This window comes from Ambystoma mexicanum, chromosome 5p (genome assembly GCF_040938575.1).
Source record: "Ambystoma mexicanum isolate Mex_15411 chromosome 5p, UKY_AmexF1_1, whole genome shotgun sequence".
In the NCBI taxonomy this organism is placed as follows: Eukaryota; Metazoa; Chordata; class Amphibia; order Caudata; family Ambystomatidae; genus Ambystoma; species Ambystoma mexicanum.
The window spans coordinates 1,023,763,698-1,023,777,092 of record NC_090930.1 but is presented as its reverse complement, the minus strand read 5'-3'; the positions used below and the strand labels follow the sequence as shown (position 1 = coordinate 1,023,777,092).

The 13,395-nt window shown below is 46.6% G+C and overlaps 1 protein-coding gene across 2 annotated transcripts in view; it reads right to left on the bottom strand.

Moving 5' to 3' along the window:
* PXDC1 (PX domain containing 1) overlaps positions 1-13,395 on the bottom strand; it is a 257,082-nt gene that overhangs the window by 18,220 nt on the left and 225,467 nt on the right. For both annotated transcript variants that reach the window (XM_069613504.1, XM_069613505.1), the window contains one exon: positions 373-484. In XM_069613504.1, coding sequence (XP_069469605.1) covers positions 373-484 — 112 coding nt within the window. The remainder of the gene's footprint in view (positions 1-372; positions 485-13,395) is intronic.

Here is a 13,395-nt window from a genome sequence, read left to right as displayed (position 1 = left end):
CAAATCCGAAAGATGAAAACCACTCCAGGACATGGCCTTCCAAAGCTACGCGAGAGTCGAGAAGAGAAAGCTAAGCGGTCAACAGAATCAAATGCAAAGCAATATCAAATGTATTCATGATAAAATGATACCTTTTGGTTCCAAAAACATACAAATGAACTAAAAAAGAAGCAATGTGCCAAAGGCTAAACCCGATTCAGTGGACTATACGCCCCAGTTTTTATTGTAGTCAAACAGCAATTGTATCAGGTGTTCGTTTTGTCAGTTTCTACAATTGAGGTCTTTTTCTGTGTCCCCAGAGCTGGAAAGGCTGTTACGATGTGTTGTGTTGAGGACAATGAAACGTGGGCCGCCCCACTGCACCATACTCACAAGTGTTCTGTTGTGTCCACGTCCAGGTCTTCATCCTTCCCATTGGTGATGCTGTGGTCGATCACGATGGTTTCCGTGTTTGCTAAGCAAAATCCATTGGACCGCATTATTTCTGCGAAGAAATAAAGACACAATGGAAGAGTGTGAGTGCTCCCCCTTGCCTTACCCCCAAACCCCCCACAAACCCCAACAGTAACCCCCGAACAGCAAACATTTCCAGAGAGTCTAAACCTATGATGGAGAACATTCTTTCCGGTGTGCAGCTTTACAGTCCTTCCTCTGCCCCCTCACACCTACCCCCAGGAGGATTTATGACTCTAACACCGTTTTCCAAGGATTCTTTGATGCTGTTGAGGCGGGCAAAGGAATTCATTTACTGCAGCAGGGCGGCTACGGGGAACCTTGCATCCTTAAGTTACGGAAAAGGCTGATTGAATGAGCTTGTTTAAGCAGCTACCTGCTTGGAAAATACATTTTAAAATACTCCCAGCATTTGAGAGTCTCCCAACAACGACAAAAGGCCGAGTTCTAAAAACCGTGTGGTGCAAATCATGGGATGCAGCAGCTCACCTCATCAATGGCGCCAAAAAAGATGCTCCTTATCCTGAAAGGACATTTGAATGTACACATTATCTCAGGTGTATCTATGGGTAAGGCGAGTGGGTAGCTGAAGCGAGGGAGGACTGGCCTCCTGAAAGAATCTTAGTTTTCCCTCATTCAGCCGGGGACTGGTCTTCCTCACCTGCACTTGTTGGGCCTCTAGGCCATTAGGCCAAGTAGGCACCGGACCCCCTCCTTTGAGGGGCCCTGCGACAATGGATCAAAATAAAGCGTGTAGAAAAATTAAAAACATATTAGGAGATCATTTGCGATGGGGGGCCCCGGCATTTCGACTGCCTTGCGGGCTTCACAGAGTGTAATCCAGCACTGCCTAGGCTCTGCTGTGCAAGGGGTTCAGAGGAACACTCAAGCCCGAGGATGAACAGAGTATCTTCAGCATTTGACTGACAGGCAATGGTGATTTGCTGAGTAAGATGAAAAACAGGGTTTATCCTAGAGGTTCTACAGGAGCGTGGAGATGGGGAACCTTGAGGAACCCCAAAAGAAAGAATACACACATGAATGAATAGACTTTATTTTCACATACGTATCAAAAAAATCACAAACCTAAAATCAGATTACTACTATGCAAACGAACCATACTGCAAAAACACAAGTATAAAGTCATTCAACAATAAAAACGCAAGAAATATAATTTATTAATAAAATATTTTTAAAAGTAACCGTAAAATTGAAAAAGGAGTCAATCGTGAGTTACCCACAAACTTATTTTATATTCAATCTAATTCTAATTGATTTCCTTAAAAGATTCTGTCAGCCCCACCACGATTGCCCAATCCGGGATATTTTTGTAAATGCAACCGTGGCAGGAGGACCCTGCGCAGAGTCCTGTGATTTTAATGATGGATCCAGAGTGCTCATTCTTAACTGTCTATGGCACTCATATCGAGTTTCGAGGTAGCCATGATGCTATTTGCACCATGGCTGCCTCCAAACCCGGGTCCGTGTCCGGTCTGGGTGAATGAGGATTTACTGGGACATTCCGACCTGTACAGACCCAGTAAGCCCCCATTCAGTAAACCATTCCCCATTCCCATTTGAGCCCCTATAGGGCTCAATGGGAATGGGGAAAGTGCTAATTACGGGCCTGCTAATAGCAGGCCCGCAATAGCTGCTAATAGCAGGCCCGTAATTAGCACCCTGGTCCCTTAGCGGGACCCGTAAAGAACGTGTGGTCCGACCACACGTCCTTTGCGGTTCCTTCTAAGGGACCTCGGAATTGGGCGGTAAGGGATTACCGGCACCGGTCTCCTTACCTGGTGCCTAGTATCCCTTACTGCCCAACTCGGAATGAGGGCCTATATTTCCTGCAGAATAATCTCAAATCGTCCTCCGTCTCTTCCTGTCCTGGACATAGAGGACAAATCTTTGGTTCCTGGCACAGATTTTGCCACGCAGGTAGATTATTCCCGCTCTGCAACATTCCAGACCTGAACTTGGTTAACCATTGCCTATCCTTCAAGGCTAGAGTCCATGACAAGTACTACTCACATTGACGACGTGTATTAACTCTGGATAGAGCAAGATTCTGTGTTTTGCGCAGCTCAAGATTTAGGTTGGTGATTTAAGAAGAGGGAAACTGTCACCAGCTTGAGCTCTTCGAAGACAAAACTAAGCCTTGCAATCTTTTGTGCAAAATTGCAAGCCAGTACGTCGCTCAGGATGACACGTGTAAATACTGTGACGCGTTACACCATATGGATAATCAGAATATCTCCTGCTTCATTTTGATGTCTAATGTAATAAACGGTTGGACAACCTCGTTAAGGGGTTTGCCAATTTGGCAGACCCTCTATAGACCTCCAATAACCTTTTCAAAGGCACATTTTCGGAATGTTGCAAGTGTAAAACCCTCAGACATCAGATCCATACAAACAAACATTTTAAATTTAGCAATTTAAAAATTCATAGGATCACCAAAAATAGTTATTTCCCCAAATATTTCATAGAACGCAGTATGCCTCCATTTGCCTGTGCCATCTTGTTGCTTACTTAAGAGTGTGATGTAAGCCTGACAATTTCTGTGAAAACACGGCTCCCAGGTATGTACATCTAAAAATGCTTTCTAAGGGTTCTATGGCACAGCTGAATCCATTATTCGATTTGTGCGTGCTGGTAACTACCATACACTTGGATTCCCTGATATTAACCTTCAAGTTCCTACTTTTCATTCGCGATTCATCTGCGTTCATTAAGTGTTGCGGCACAGGTAGATTCCTCCCTCCAACTGAGGGAACATCGTGGTCCTCTTTCAAGGAGTTTACATAGAAAGGGGTATATTGGACATAGCCCAGAGTGACCTGCCAGGACTTATCCCCGTAGAGGATGAAATCTTTTCAGTGGTATTAGGGGGAAGATAAGAGGATAATCGATTACCAAGGATTTCATGACCTCCCATGTCGAAGGCTGGAGATGAATCGAGTAAGCAGATCATTGTGCAATCATCTCCAATGTCTGCCTCAAGGATGGAATCCCATCAGGAAAGTAAGTCAGTTCCCATTCCATACCCAGGGTCGGAAGTCCGACAGATCGGCATCCAGGATGCCATCGATCAAGATGAACATCTGAACTTGGGATGTGGGGACAGCATCCAGATGTTTGGCGAGGAAGGGCACCGCAGAGCTGCACCAATAATTGGCGCAAAGAGCCGGATCAAGGGAGAGTTTTTCAGCAAGGGGTTAGGGTTTTTTAAGATTTGGGGTTGTTTTACCTTGAATGACCGAATGGGAAATTTACGAGCACTTTTGCATTACGTACATTTCTCATTCAGTCATTTCAACCCCAATTCTTATAAGCACCCAGGAAAATATCCTGGCTTTAAGATGTGGTATTGATCTATATGTGTACTAGAAGGGGACAATATATCAAAGAAAAGACTTTGCTCTCAATCTAGAACACACATACTTATTTGCAATACACGCGTCCTTTGAGTAGAGCTGGTGTGCGAATCACCAAGGAGCTTCACCACATAATGGATAGTGAATAGAATGCTTCCGCAAGGTCAGTGTCATCGAGGGAACAGGCAGAGGGGTAAATAGCTCCAGGGTTAAGAACTCGCATCTGATATGGCACTAGCTCACACTTTGCGCATTCGATTTGCGATGGGGCTAACTCAGGCCTTGAACCTTCCGAGATCCATACGCTCAGTAGCATTACTTGGGTAATAAAAACAGCTACTATGAAAGCACACAGACATGGGAAGGAGCACAGCATTAAGTGCTAATTAAAAACCTCATATGATTATTTTAGGACCACCGTGCTGCTCCATGTGGATGAGTTCATGTACTTCTCGTGTGTCAGTGGAGTTCACTGATTTTCACAAACCTGTGGCTTCTAACGAGTTTGGCTGTGTGGGAAAAAGAGGCAGCAGTACTGTTCCTGCCACTTTTTATGTGGTAATGGCATTGCTAGCACTTTTACAGCGCTGCCGAGTTACGAGTTTTCACCTTGAAGTGAAGGCCAACAATCGGCGATTTACTGCAAGGAAATGACTGCCTGTGTTAACTCTGAAAAGGGCCTATAGCGTTTACCTTTCTTTGCATTGGACATGGGACTAAGGAAAGCAGTGACGGCGCATTGTTAAATCCACAGAACGCCTTTTAATCATTTAGCAGATCTGAATCCTCTATTGGGCGCTTGAGCCCTTTGGCAGTGGGCAGAGATGATGTGCAGTGCTGCATAAGTTACCAACTTTGGGAGAAGGGAACCAGAGCTTGAATCCCAGCTTCTACTTCATGACCTCATTATGTGATCCTGGTCAAATTACTTTACCTTAAGCGGGATCACATTACTGTGTTTTTTGTTCAGTGCGTGCTATAGAAAAAGTGTCACTCATACATGGCTTAAAAGGCTATATAGTGTTGCACTTCGTATGTGGCACCAAGAAGCCACGCGTGCCATACGTTGCACCGCACAAGTGACTCAGTTCACATGAGAATGATAGTGACCGACTATGAAGTGCACACTGCAAGCTGACTTGCCTTTGAACAAGCTCCGGGGCCCCCTTGAGCTAGGGTTCCTGTCTCGCAGAAAAGTGAAATAAAAGATATATTAATGGTCTAATGGTACGAGTATTTTAAAGACGTGAACACTTGTAATTACTCTATCCGTTAGCATCGGTGCCCCCTAGTTTTGGTAATGCCCAAATAAAGATGACTAGATATGCGTTTACACTACTGACCCGCCTTTCACCCGTTCCTGCTCCAATCGATGCCAGGTATCATTTATTAGTTGATTTGTTTCAGCATTACATTATGAACGTAAAAGCCTATCTGCCATCATTATTTGCAGGCCTGCTGGGCAGACCTGTCATCCAAGATTTCACCATCAGTAAGTCTGCGTGGGAAGACCAAGGGGTTAGTCACTAAATTCAAATATAAAGGTAAAAAGAAAACGTAAAAATCAAACAGATTTTAACAAATAGCACTTAAACTTCACAAATGTCGGACCCAAGACCCAGACAAACTCTGTCTGCCCAAAGTCCCAGCCCATCATCTGCCCCAGTTCATCACCCACCCATGTGGCCCCCTTTTGCCATTCTAGGCTATGTCGCCATTTGCCATAATTCTGCCACTTGTGCCAGGACTGACTTCCGGTGACCCGTGGAAACAACAGTAACATTCTCACAGTCATTCACAAAGCCAGGGCTTTAAGTGGGCCAGGGCTAGCCAGGGCATTGCCTCGGCAGTCTCCAGAAAGGGTTCCTGATCAGGGTCCCTGTCGGAGCTCCCCCACCCCTGTCTAGCCCCAGATACACGGCTGCCTGCAGGTGTCGGTCTCCTTTTTTCTAATCAGAAGTGCCAGCACCTGCAGACAGCCCTTTAACCATGTGGCACCTTGATGAAAGGGCTGCCTTCTGGGAGTTGACTCCTCACTCAAAGAAACAAAAGAAGAGGGCGTGCACCCAGCTCTCCCTGTTTTTCTTAGTGTGAGCAGCAAACACCCAGCAAGCAGCTCTTTCACTCCACGAGCCACGTGGTTAAAGGGCTGCCTGTGGGTGGTCGGCAATCCCTGTGGGTAGTTCTTTAACCACGCGACTCCTTGAATGAAAAGGGCTGCCTGCTGGGGGTTAGCTCCTCTCATTAAGAAACAAAAGGAGAGCCCATGATTTTGGAACAAAAAGGAGAGTCTGGGCGCACCAGGGGATGGTTCCAGTGTGCCCCAGCTCTCCTGCTTGACTCCCACTGCCTGGATCCCACCCCTATAGGCGAAAGCTAACCCATGCGCCTGTACTTAGGCCATGCCCCCTAATTAGAGCCCAATCGATTCTGTCTCCCACTTAAAACACTGCACAAACCTATGAAGAGCCATGCAATTTCACTCCTTCTCCGTTTTATGCCTAAAAAACATTGCATTTTAATAGCGCGTTCATGTATCACGCATTTCCAAATAGTTGCAACCCACTAACTTAAATGTCTGCTGCATTGCGTCCTCATAAGGAAGAAGAGCTGGGTCAGCTCTGCTGAGGCTTGGCCTGAAAAATTAGGAAAGGTGTTCACTGAGAATTATTAAGGCAATAAGCCCTGAACAGGTGGGCCATTACCGCATCAGGTAAAGGCCCTAGGGGCATTACCGGATGTGTTAATGGCACGCCGGAAAGGGGCTTATTGCCATTAGTACCCCGGCCTATTAAACCAGGGTATTAATAGTGCTTTTATTCCGGTTGAGAGACGCGTTGTGTTTTGCAGCCAGAAAAAAAGGAAGAAAAAATGGCCACCGCAAACTGGGAAACGTCATTCGTTTTCCCTTTCCATGGCGGCAATAGTAAACAAAGAAAATGGCCACCATAGAAGGGGAAAAGGAACTACACATAGTCCCTTTTCCCTTTCCCTGGCGCCCATTAGAGTAAACGGAAAAAAAGGTAAACTAAAAAAATGGCCACCATGGAACAGGGAGAAGGGACTGCACGTAGTCCCTTCTCTATTTCCATTGTGCCCAGTCAACGGAAGGAACCTCGGAGCCACGGCGGTGAGGGAGCCTTGTCGGCCGGGTAATGCCCCAATGAGGGCCAATTAGCTTGCTTGCAACAAGCTCATTGACCATCGCCGGGTACTTGTATAGAAAACAGAATGCTGAGGTGGTGCCTTGGTGAGAGTCGCTGTGGTACCAACTTATCTGATAAAGGTGCGAACGGAATGGCACAGTTCACTTAATAAAGAAAAATGGTGTTCAAATAATTGCTATGCATAGCTTTGAACGAGATGGCATCTCATTTAGTATCACCGGAGGGGTAGGGTACGTGGTGCGAAGTAGAATTTAGAAAATGAGGGCTCCTGTTTGCGTCACATTGAACAGACTTAGCGTGGTGGCCCGGAGCAGGACTATTTGGCGCAGCCAGTTCGGCGCGGGCCGAGTGGCCGCGACCGCTTCGGCTCAGGAGACATTTGGGCGCGCCCAGTTCGGCGCTGGGGCGTTTCGCAGCAAGGATCTTTTGGCGCCACGGATGTCACATTTTGTACTGGCAAATTTATTTGTATCGACTTGACACTGCCAGGAATTTCAACCTTTCCTTAGATACCATCTTCAGCCTGAACCCCCCGTTATCAACTGACATGGCAATGACAGGTGGGGTGCTAAGTGATGTGTGGGAGGCCATGTTTGCTAGAGGTGGATCCGCGAGGGTGAACATTTTTCTAGCAAGTTCTCAGGGGAGGGGATGGAGTGCCAAAGTCATGTGGTTGTGTGCTAGCCAATCTAAGCATCCCAAAGGTTATTACGCTCACCCAGACTCAAAGCACCTTTGAAGTGTTTGTTTTCATCACAAGGACAGATGTGCTTCAACGGAGGGTGGTGGGGGGGGGGTGGAGGATTGGGGATATTCGACCTGGACTTTAAGTGGGCCAGGGCTAGCTGCATTGTACCATTAAATGAAAGCCTCACTCGTTATTGTAGATTTGACAAAGCCAGCAGTTTAGGTTTGTGAACAGAGGACATGTTTTCGGAAGTACTCGTTTACACATTCGTAGGGAGCCAGTCTCCCCCCGACCCCTCACCCTGCCTCCAAACACATGTTGGGGCAGGCAGTCCTTGCATAAACTAACTGTACTACTTTTCGGCCACCCCTAGCCCTCTCTAGGGCACGACGTCGACAACTACTTAAGGTGCGTCTCAATTTCTCATCCCACTTAAAGCATTAGATGTTGGGGAAACCAGAAGCAAAGGGAAGTAAATATTGATATGGGGTAGGGGTGCTGGGGGGGAGGGATGCGTAGGTAGAGTAGGCGGGTGCATGATGGAGGAAAGGTCAATGGATGTCGAAGGAGATGGGAAAGGGTGGACTGACTCGTGAGTACGATGGGGACGGAAGTGCAAGAAAGGAGGCGAGCGAAGCCTCAATGTGTGGCGGCTGCGCGTGGATCCTTTTCGTCTCCTGCCATTGTGTGGGTAAGCAGTAGTTGGGGCTACCTGGCAGTTTCTGCCAAGGATAGAAAACACCCCCGCGCCAGGCACCGTATAACACGTTTGTGTTTACCTTTAAACAGACCCATATATTCATCATCTAAAATGTAATCCCTCTACATGGGTTATGTTCTCTGCTGCAGAATCTTGTCAACATTTCTGAGACGCGGGGTCACAATGAGGGGGTTGTAGATCATGCGCAGAGAATTGTGGGTTGCAAGTAATTCATTTCCATTTGGCGTGAGGGCGTTTAAATGTGGCTGCAATGTCAGCCACGTCCAAACGTCCCTCGCGCCAAATCGGCGGCGCCAGAAAGGCTTCTGCGCCAAAATGGGCGCGGGGAACTGGCTGCCGCGCCAAAGCGGTCGTGCCAAGCCGAATCCGCGGTGCCAAAAAGGGGTGTACCATACAATCTGCAAAAACTAGCATCTTGCCCCACCTAGTGGTCAACTAGACAAAGTACAAAATAATCATTGCTGGTTGATGTGTTGTGGAATTCTCTGGCCGTGATTATATGAGCAGCGGCAGCTCGCTACGTTAAACGTAGGGGAACCCTGCTCTCGACCACTTTCCTCTGAAAAACATCAGCACAGCATTCATTTAGCCAATTCCTCATGGAACGTTTTTAAGCTTTGAAATGCCCTACAGAAGGCCAAAAATAGGAGCCACGAATCAAAAGACTCAGTGTGGTTAAAATATGGCTCCCATATGTGTAGCACGAGAAACATTCTCGCGGTATTTTTCTTTTACTTGATTGTGTCCCATGGACCCCTACCTACTGCCTTAGTTCACTTCTTATGGCCAGGCCTCAAATTATAAATATAGCATATTCAGACTTCAATAGTAGAAGACAAGAATTCTACCTGCCTTCTTACCCTTGACTTCCATTTTGTGGGTAGTGTGTCACTAACTCTGAAAATGTTAAGCTTCCCAAAAACTGGAATAACGTCTGAAATGTTAGGCTTGGAATTATACAGCTTCTTCTCCCAAGACTAAACTCAAGCCCTTATCAGTATCTCCCTTCCCTGGGACTGGATTTCCAGCCGTCACTGCCCTTTTGAGGCTGTGCAAGAACCAAGGAATGCTCATCCCCGTGAATACTATATCAGTTAATAAACGACCTCCACCGTGGCCCAATTTTGTGCTGGTGAAGCTCATAGTTGTGGGTGATATTAAGGTAGCTGTTGACCCAACTCTATACCGAAATAAACTGAACACGGCAGCTTAAGTAGCCGAGTCTGAAGCATTGACCAGAGCGTAGGTTTGGTTGAAGGTTGGAGGCACTTGAATCCCTCGGATGAATGCATTTCTCTCTTTTCTCAGGTTCATAAACTTTATTCATGCATCAATATGTATGTTGTCTCTATCACCTCTTTAGAGTGCATTCCCTTCACATCAAGCCCCAAGTGACACAAAGATTCAAACTGTTCACAGTGTGCTCGAGGGTCACTTGTGCCTTGTGGCATTGTGCATTGAGACACTCCCATGGCCCGGACTTCAAAATGTGCATAATTTTCATAGCTCCAACCACCTCACTAAAAGGACAAAATGCCCTGTGAACCCATCACATTGAGGACAACTGCACTAGAATTAGAAAACAAGCCCATTTTACTTTTTATTTCTCTTTTTTATGATAGTGTATATGCCAGAGGCACATAAAGCGTGTGTTTCTTTTTTGGAGATGAGGCATCAAGGCTATACTTTGTAGTTTTGGCTATTATGTGGCGCTCAAAGCACTACCTTTAAGGCAAAACTATTGTCATTAAAAGAAGAGCTTCAAATAGCTTCAAGTAGGGGCTTTGAATGAGAGTCTCTAATGCTTTTCAAAGCAGGGGACATTTGAGCATGGATTTGTGTTGTTTGGCTACGTGTCTCACCCATTTAACGCCCATCTCTAAGTGTGATTGTCCTCTCAACCCAAACCACACACCTTTTTGCACTCTTTGCCTTCATTTGTATTGTGTGGTGAATTTGTCAGCCATAGGTATTTCCAATATGGCAACCGCCATATTTTAATGTTAAGAAAGAGTTATTTGTCTTTTTGGATGCTTTTAAAAATATGTACTACAGCTTTGAAGTTATGTTACATATTGTAATGTATTTTGTTTTTAAAATAAACAAGTTAATGTAATAGTTACATTTTGGTCTAAAATGTCTTTCAAAATGTTCATATAATGATTTGTGGGGTGTTGGTCAGTGTTTTTGATGTAAGCAGCACCCGATTGGCTGTGCAGTGAGTGATGACAGTATGGCGTGGGTGGTTTTTCAGTGTATTTGTGCTTACCCAGTGCAGCCATTTTATCTCACCATCTGGCAATAGGTTTGTGCATTGATCTCAACAAGACCCAAATCACGCTCTCCTTTTAGATTGCGTGATCATATAAATTTGATTTGCTCCAAAGAAATCATTCTCCGAGCTGGTGACTTCTATCATTGTCTATTGATGTAAACAGGACCCAAATCACGCTCTTCTTTGAGATTGCGTGATCACGTAAATTTGATTTGCACCAAAGAAATAGTTTTCCAAGCTGGTGCATGTTTCCAGAAAGAAAAAGAAAAAAGAAAAAGAGTGTCACCATCCCAGATCACCATTGTCATAGAAACTGTGTTATAAGCGCTTCATATACGTATAAGCGTAGCCTATTCCTGAATAGATGATTGTGCCAGTATGCAGAAGTTTCCTGTACGGACCGCCATGCCTGGCCTGGATTGTGAATGTCAGATTTCTATCAGCAGGCTACACGCTGCAATCTAGCGGGCCCGGCGGAAGAAGGTGACCTAGATTATACCACATTGTGTGCTTGCGCCAAGTGCTCCTGTTTAACACCAGCTGCCGTCTTATTGATATGCAGATGTAAATCGCAGAGCCTCTCTTGACAGGCCGCCCGCTGCTTTCACGCGCACCCCAGAACTGGTGCCTTTCCCAAACACGCTGCGAGCTCCAGCTGGAGGCATTGAGTGATGTCTGAATGTGCACACCACGCAGAGGACACCGGAACACTTCACTCTTTTCTCCTTCACCATTGTGGTTGTGCGAACTTGTCTCCCGTGTAAACAACCTGTTGCTTGTGATTGGGCAGCAGGGCAGTTGTTAATCCGCACACACCCCACCCAAGGTCTATTACGGGAACTATCAGATGGAGAGACATGGCATATTTTACATTGTTCCCCATTGTTGGTATGTTTGTACTGCGGTGTGAAGCACAAATGCTCATCCTGTTCATAGGAGACCTTAACAGGGGAAAGGGAAGCCATTCCGACAAAGAGGCAATCTCTCTTGAGCTTGATGTAAAAAACATTGACATCCTGGTCTATAATAACGAAGCAACCCACGTCAAGGGTAATATCTTGGACTGGGTTGCGGCAAAGAATATGCACATTGACTCCATCAGTACCACTCCTTGCGTCTGGTCTGACCACTTCTCTGTGCTCTTCAAACTAACCCTCCCCGAGAAATCCATCTTAAAGGGAAAACCATTTAAAAACGTTACCTGTAGGAATACTTTCGGAATCGGATCGGTTGATCTGCATAAATATTTAGTTAACATCATGGCACACACCTCTGACCTCACTTCACCAGATACCCTGTTCTCTATATATGACTCTGCCATGACTGATAAGCTTAATAGTATAGCTCCTGTTAAGACTAGAACTGTTAGGGACAGACAAAATCATCATAGTGGGTTCTCCCTGCAACACAGTTGAAACAGGAAAAAAGACAAGCCGAACGTTAATGGAACAAAACCCCCATGGTTGAAAATAAAAGAATCTGGAAAAATATCGAAAAAGTGTTTAGGAAAAAATGTTTTACCGGCCAAAAAACGTCTACAATGCCAAAATTGAGGAATCCCCTAATAATACTTTTCGAAATTTAGAAAACTATGGAATAATCTCACCTGAAATCACACTTGGCTTCTCCCACCCCTGAATATTGCTCTAAAGTCCAACAAGCATTTTCGGATAAAATCACGACTGCTCAGGTGATAATCATGGCCGATCCAGCCTCAGTTTCTGAACTCAATAAAACAGAGACCCCCGCTGCCCGATGTGAGGAGGCTATGCGCTTTGATTTCAATGCCATATCTGTCTAGACTATGGAGGAAGTTCTCAAAAAGAGGCAGCCACTTCTTGCAATGTTGCAATGGTGATATCCTGGCGGGCAAAATTATCCTTAACAAACGCCAACATCTTTTCACCTTTCTTGGCCTGCTTTACTAATGCCATCTTGGGGGCGTGGCTAGCGCACATGCCGTAAAGACGTGCATCTGCGAAGCTCCTGCCCGCGATCCTTTGGACTACTGCAACAGGCAACTACGGCCAAGAAATTCCCTGCAAAAATACACGACTGGAAAGAGAAACCTCTCCCGGCTGCAGCGATCCGACCTCTGAACAAAATCGGAGTCGACAACACCCTGAACAAGGCGAGCAAAGAGACGCCCCTGAGGACCAAGATGGCGGCGACCGTTGCAATCCCAAGCGCCCCCTTCTCGACGAGCTAACTCCCAGCTCCTGGGCTCGCTCTCGGCCCCCTGGAGGAGACACTGTGCAACGCCGCGACCTGCAGGCTGCGGACCGCCGACTGCTTGGAGTGAGCGGGGACCCTGCGCAGCGAGGACCTCCTCTCGCTGCCCGACAACACAGGCGCTGGGCCCCACTAGTGATCGAACGCGAGGAGGAGGGAATCGACCCTCTCCAGAGGCACGGCTCTGGGGCCAGACCTCAATGGACTGAACCGCAGAGACAGGCCTGCGACACAGAACAACGACCCCCAACGCCGATAACAGTGAGTGGCTGCCTTGCACCCCCTCACCCCCCGCGCTGCTATGGAAATATAACGAGGGCACCAGCCCAGCCGTCGGGGCCTGGGGGACCAGGACCAGCTGCCCTGCCCAACATAAGACATCCCTGATTAAGGCGACACTGAACTGCTTGAACCCGGGGGGTACCACACCACACGGGGGCAAGACTCAACACTGCCAGGATCACCCCCCCCTAACATCACCG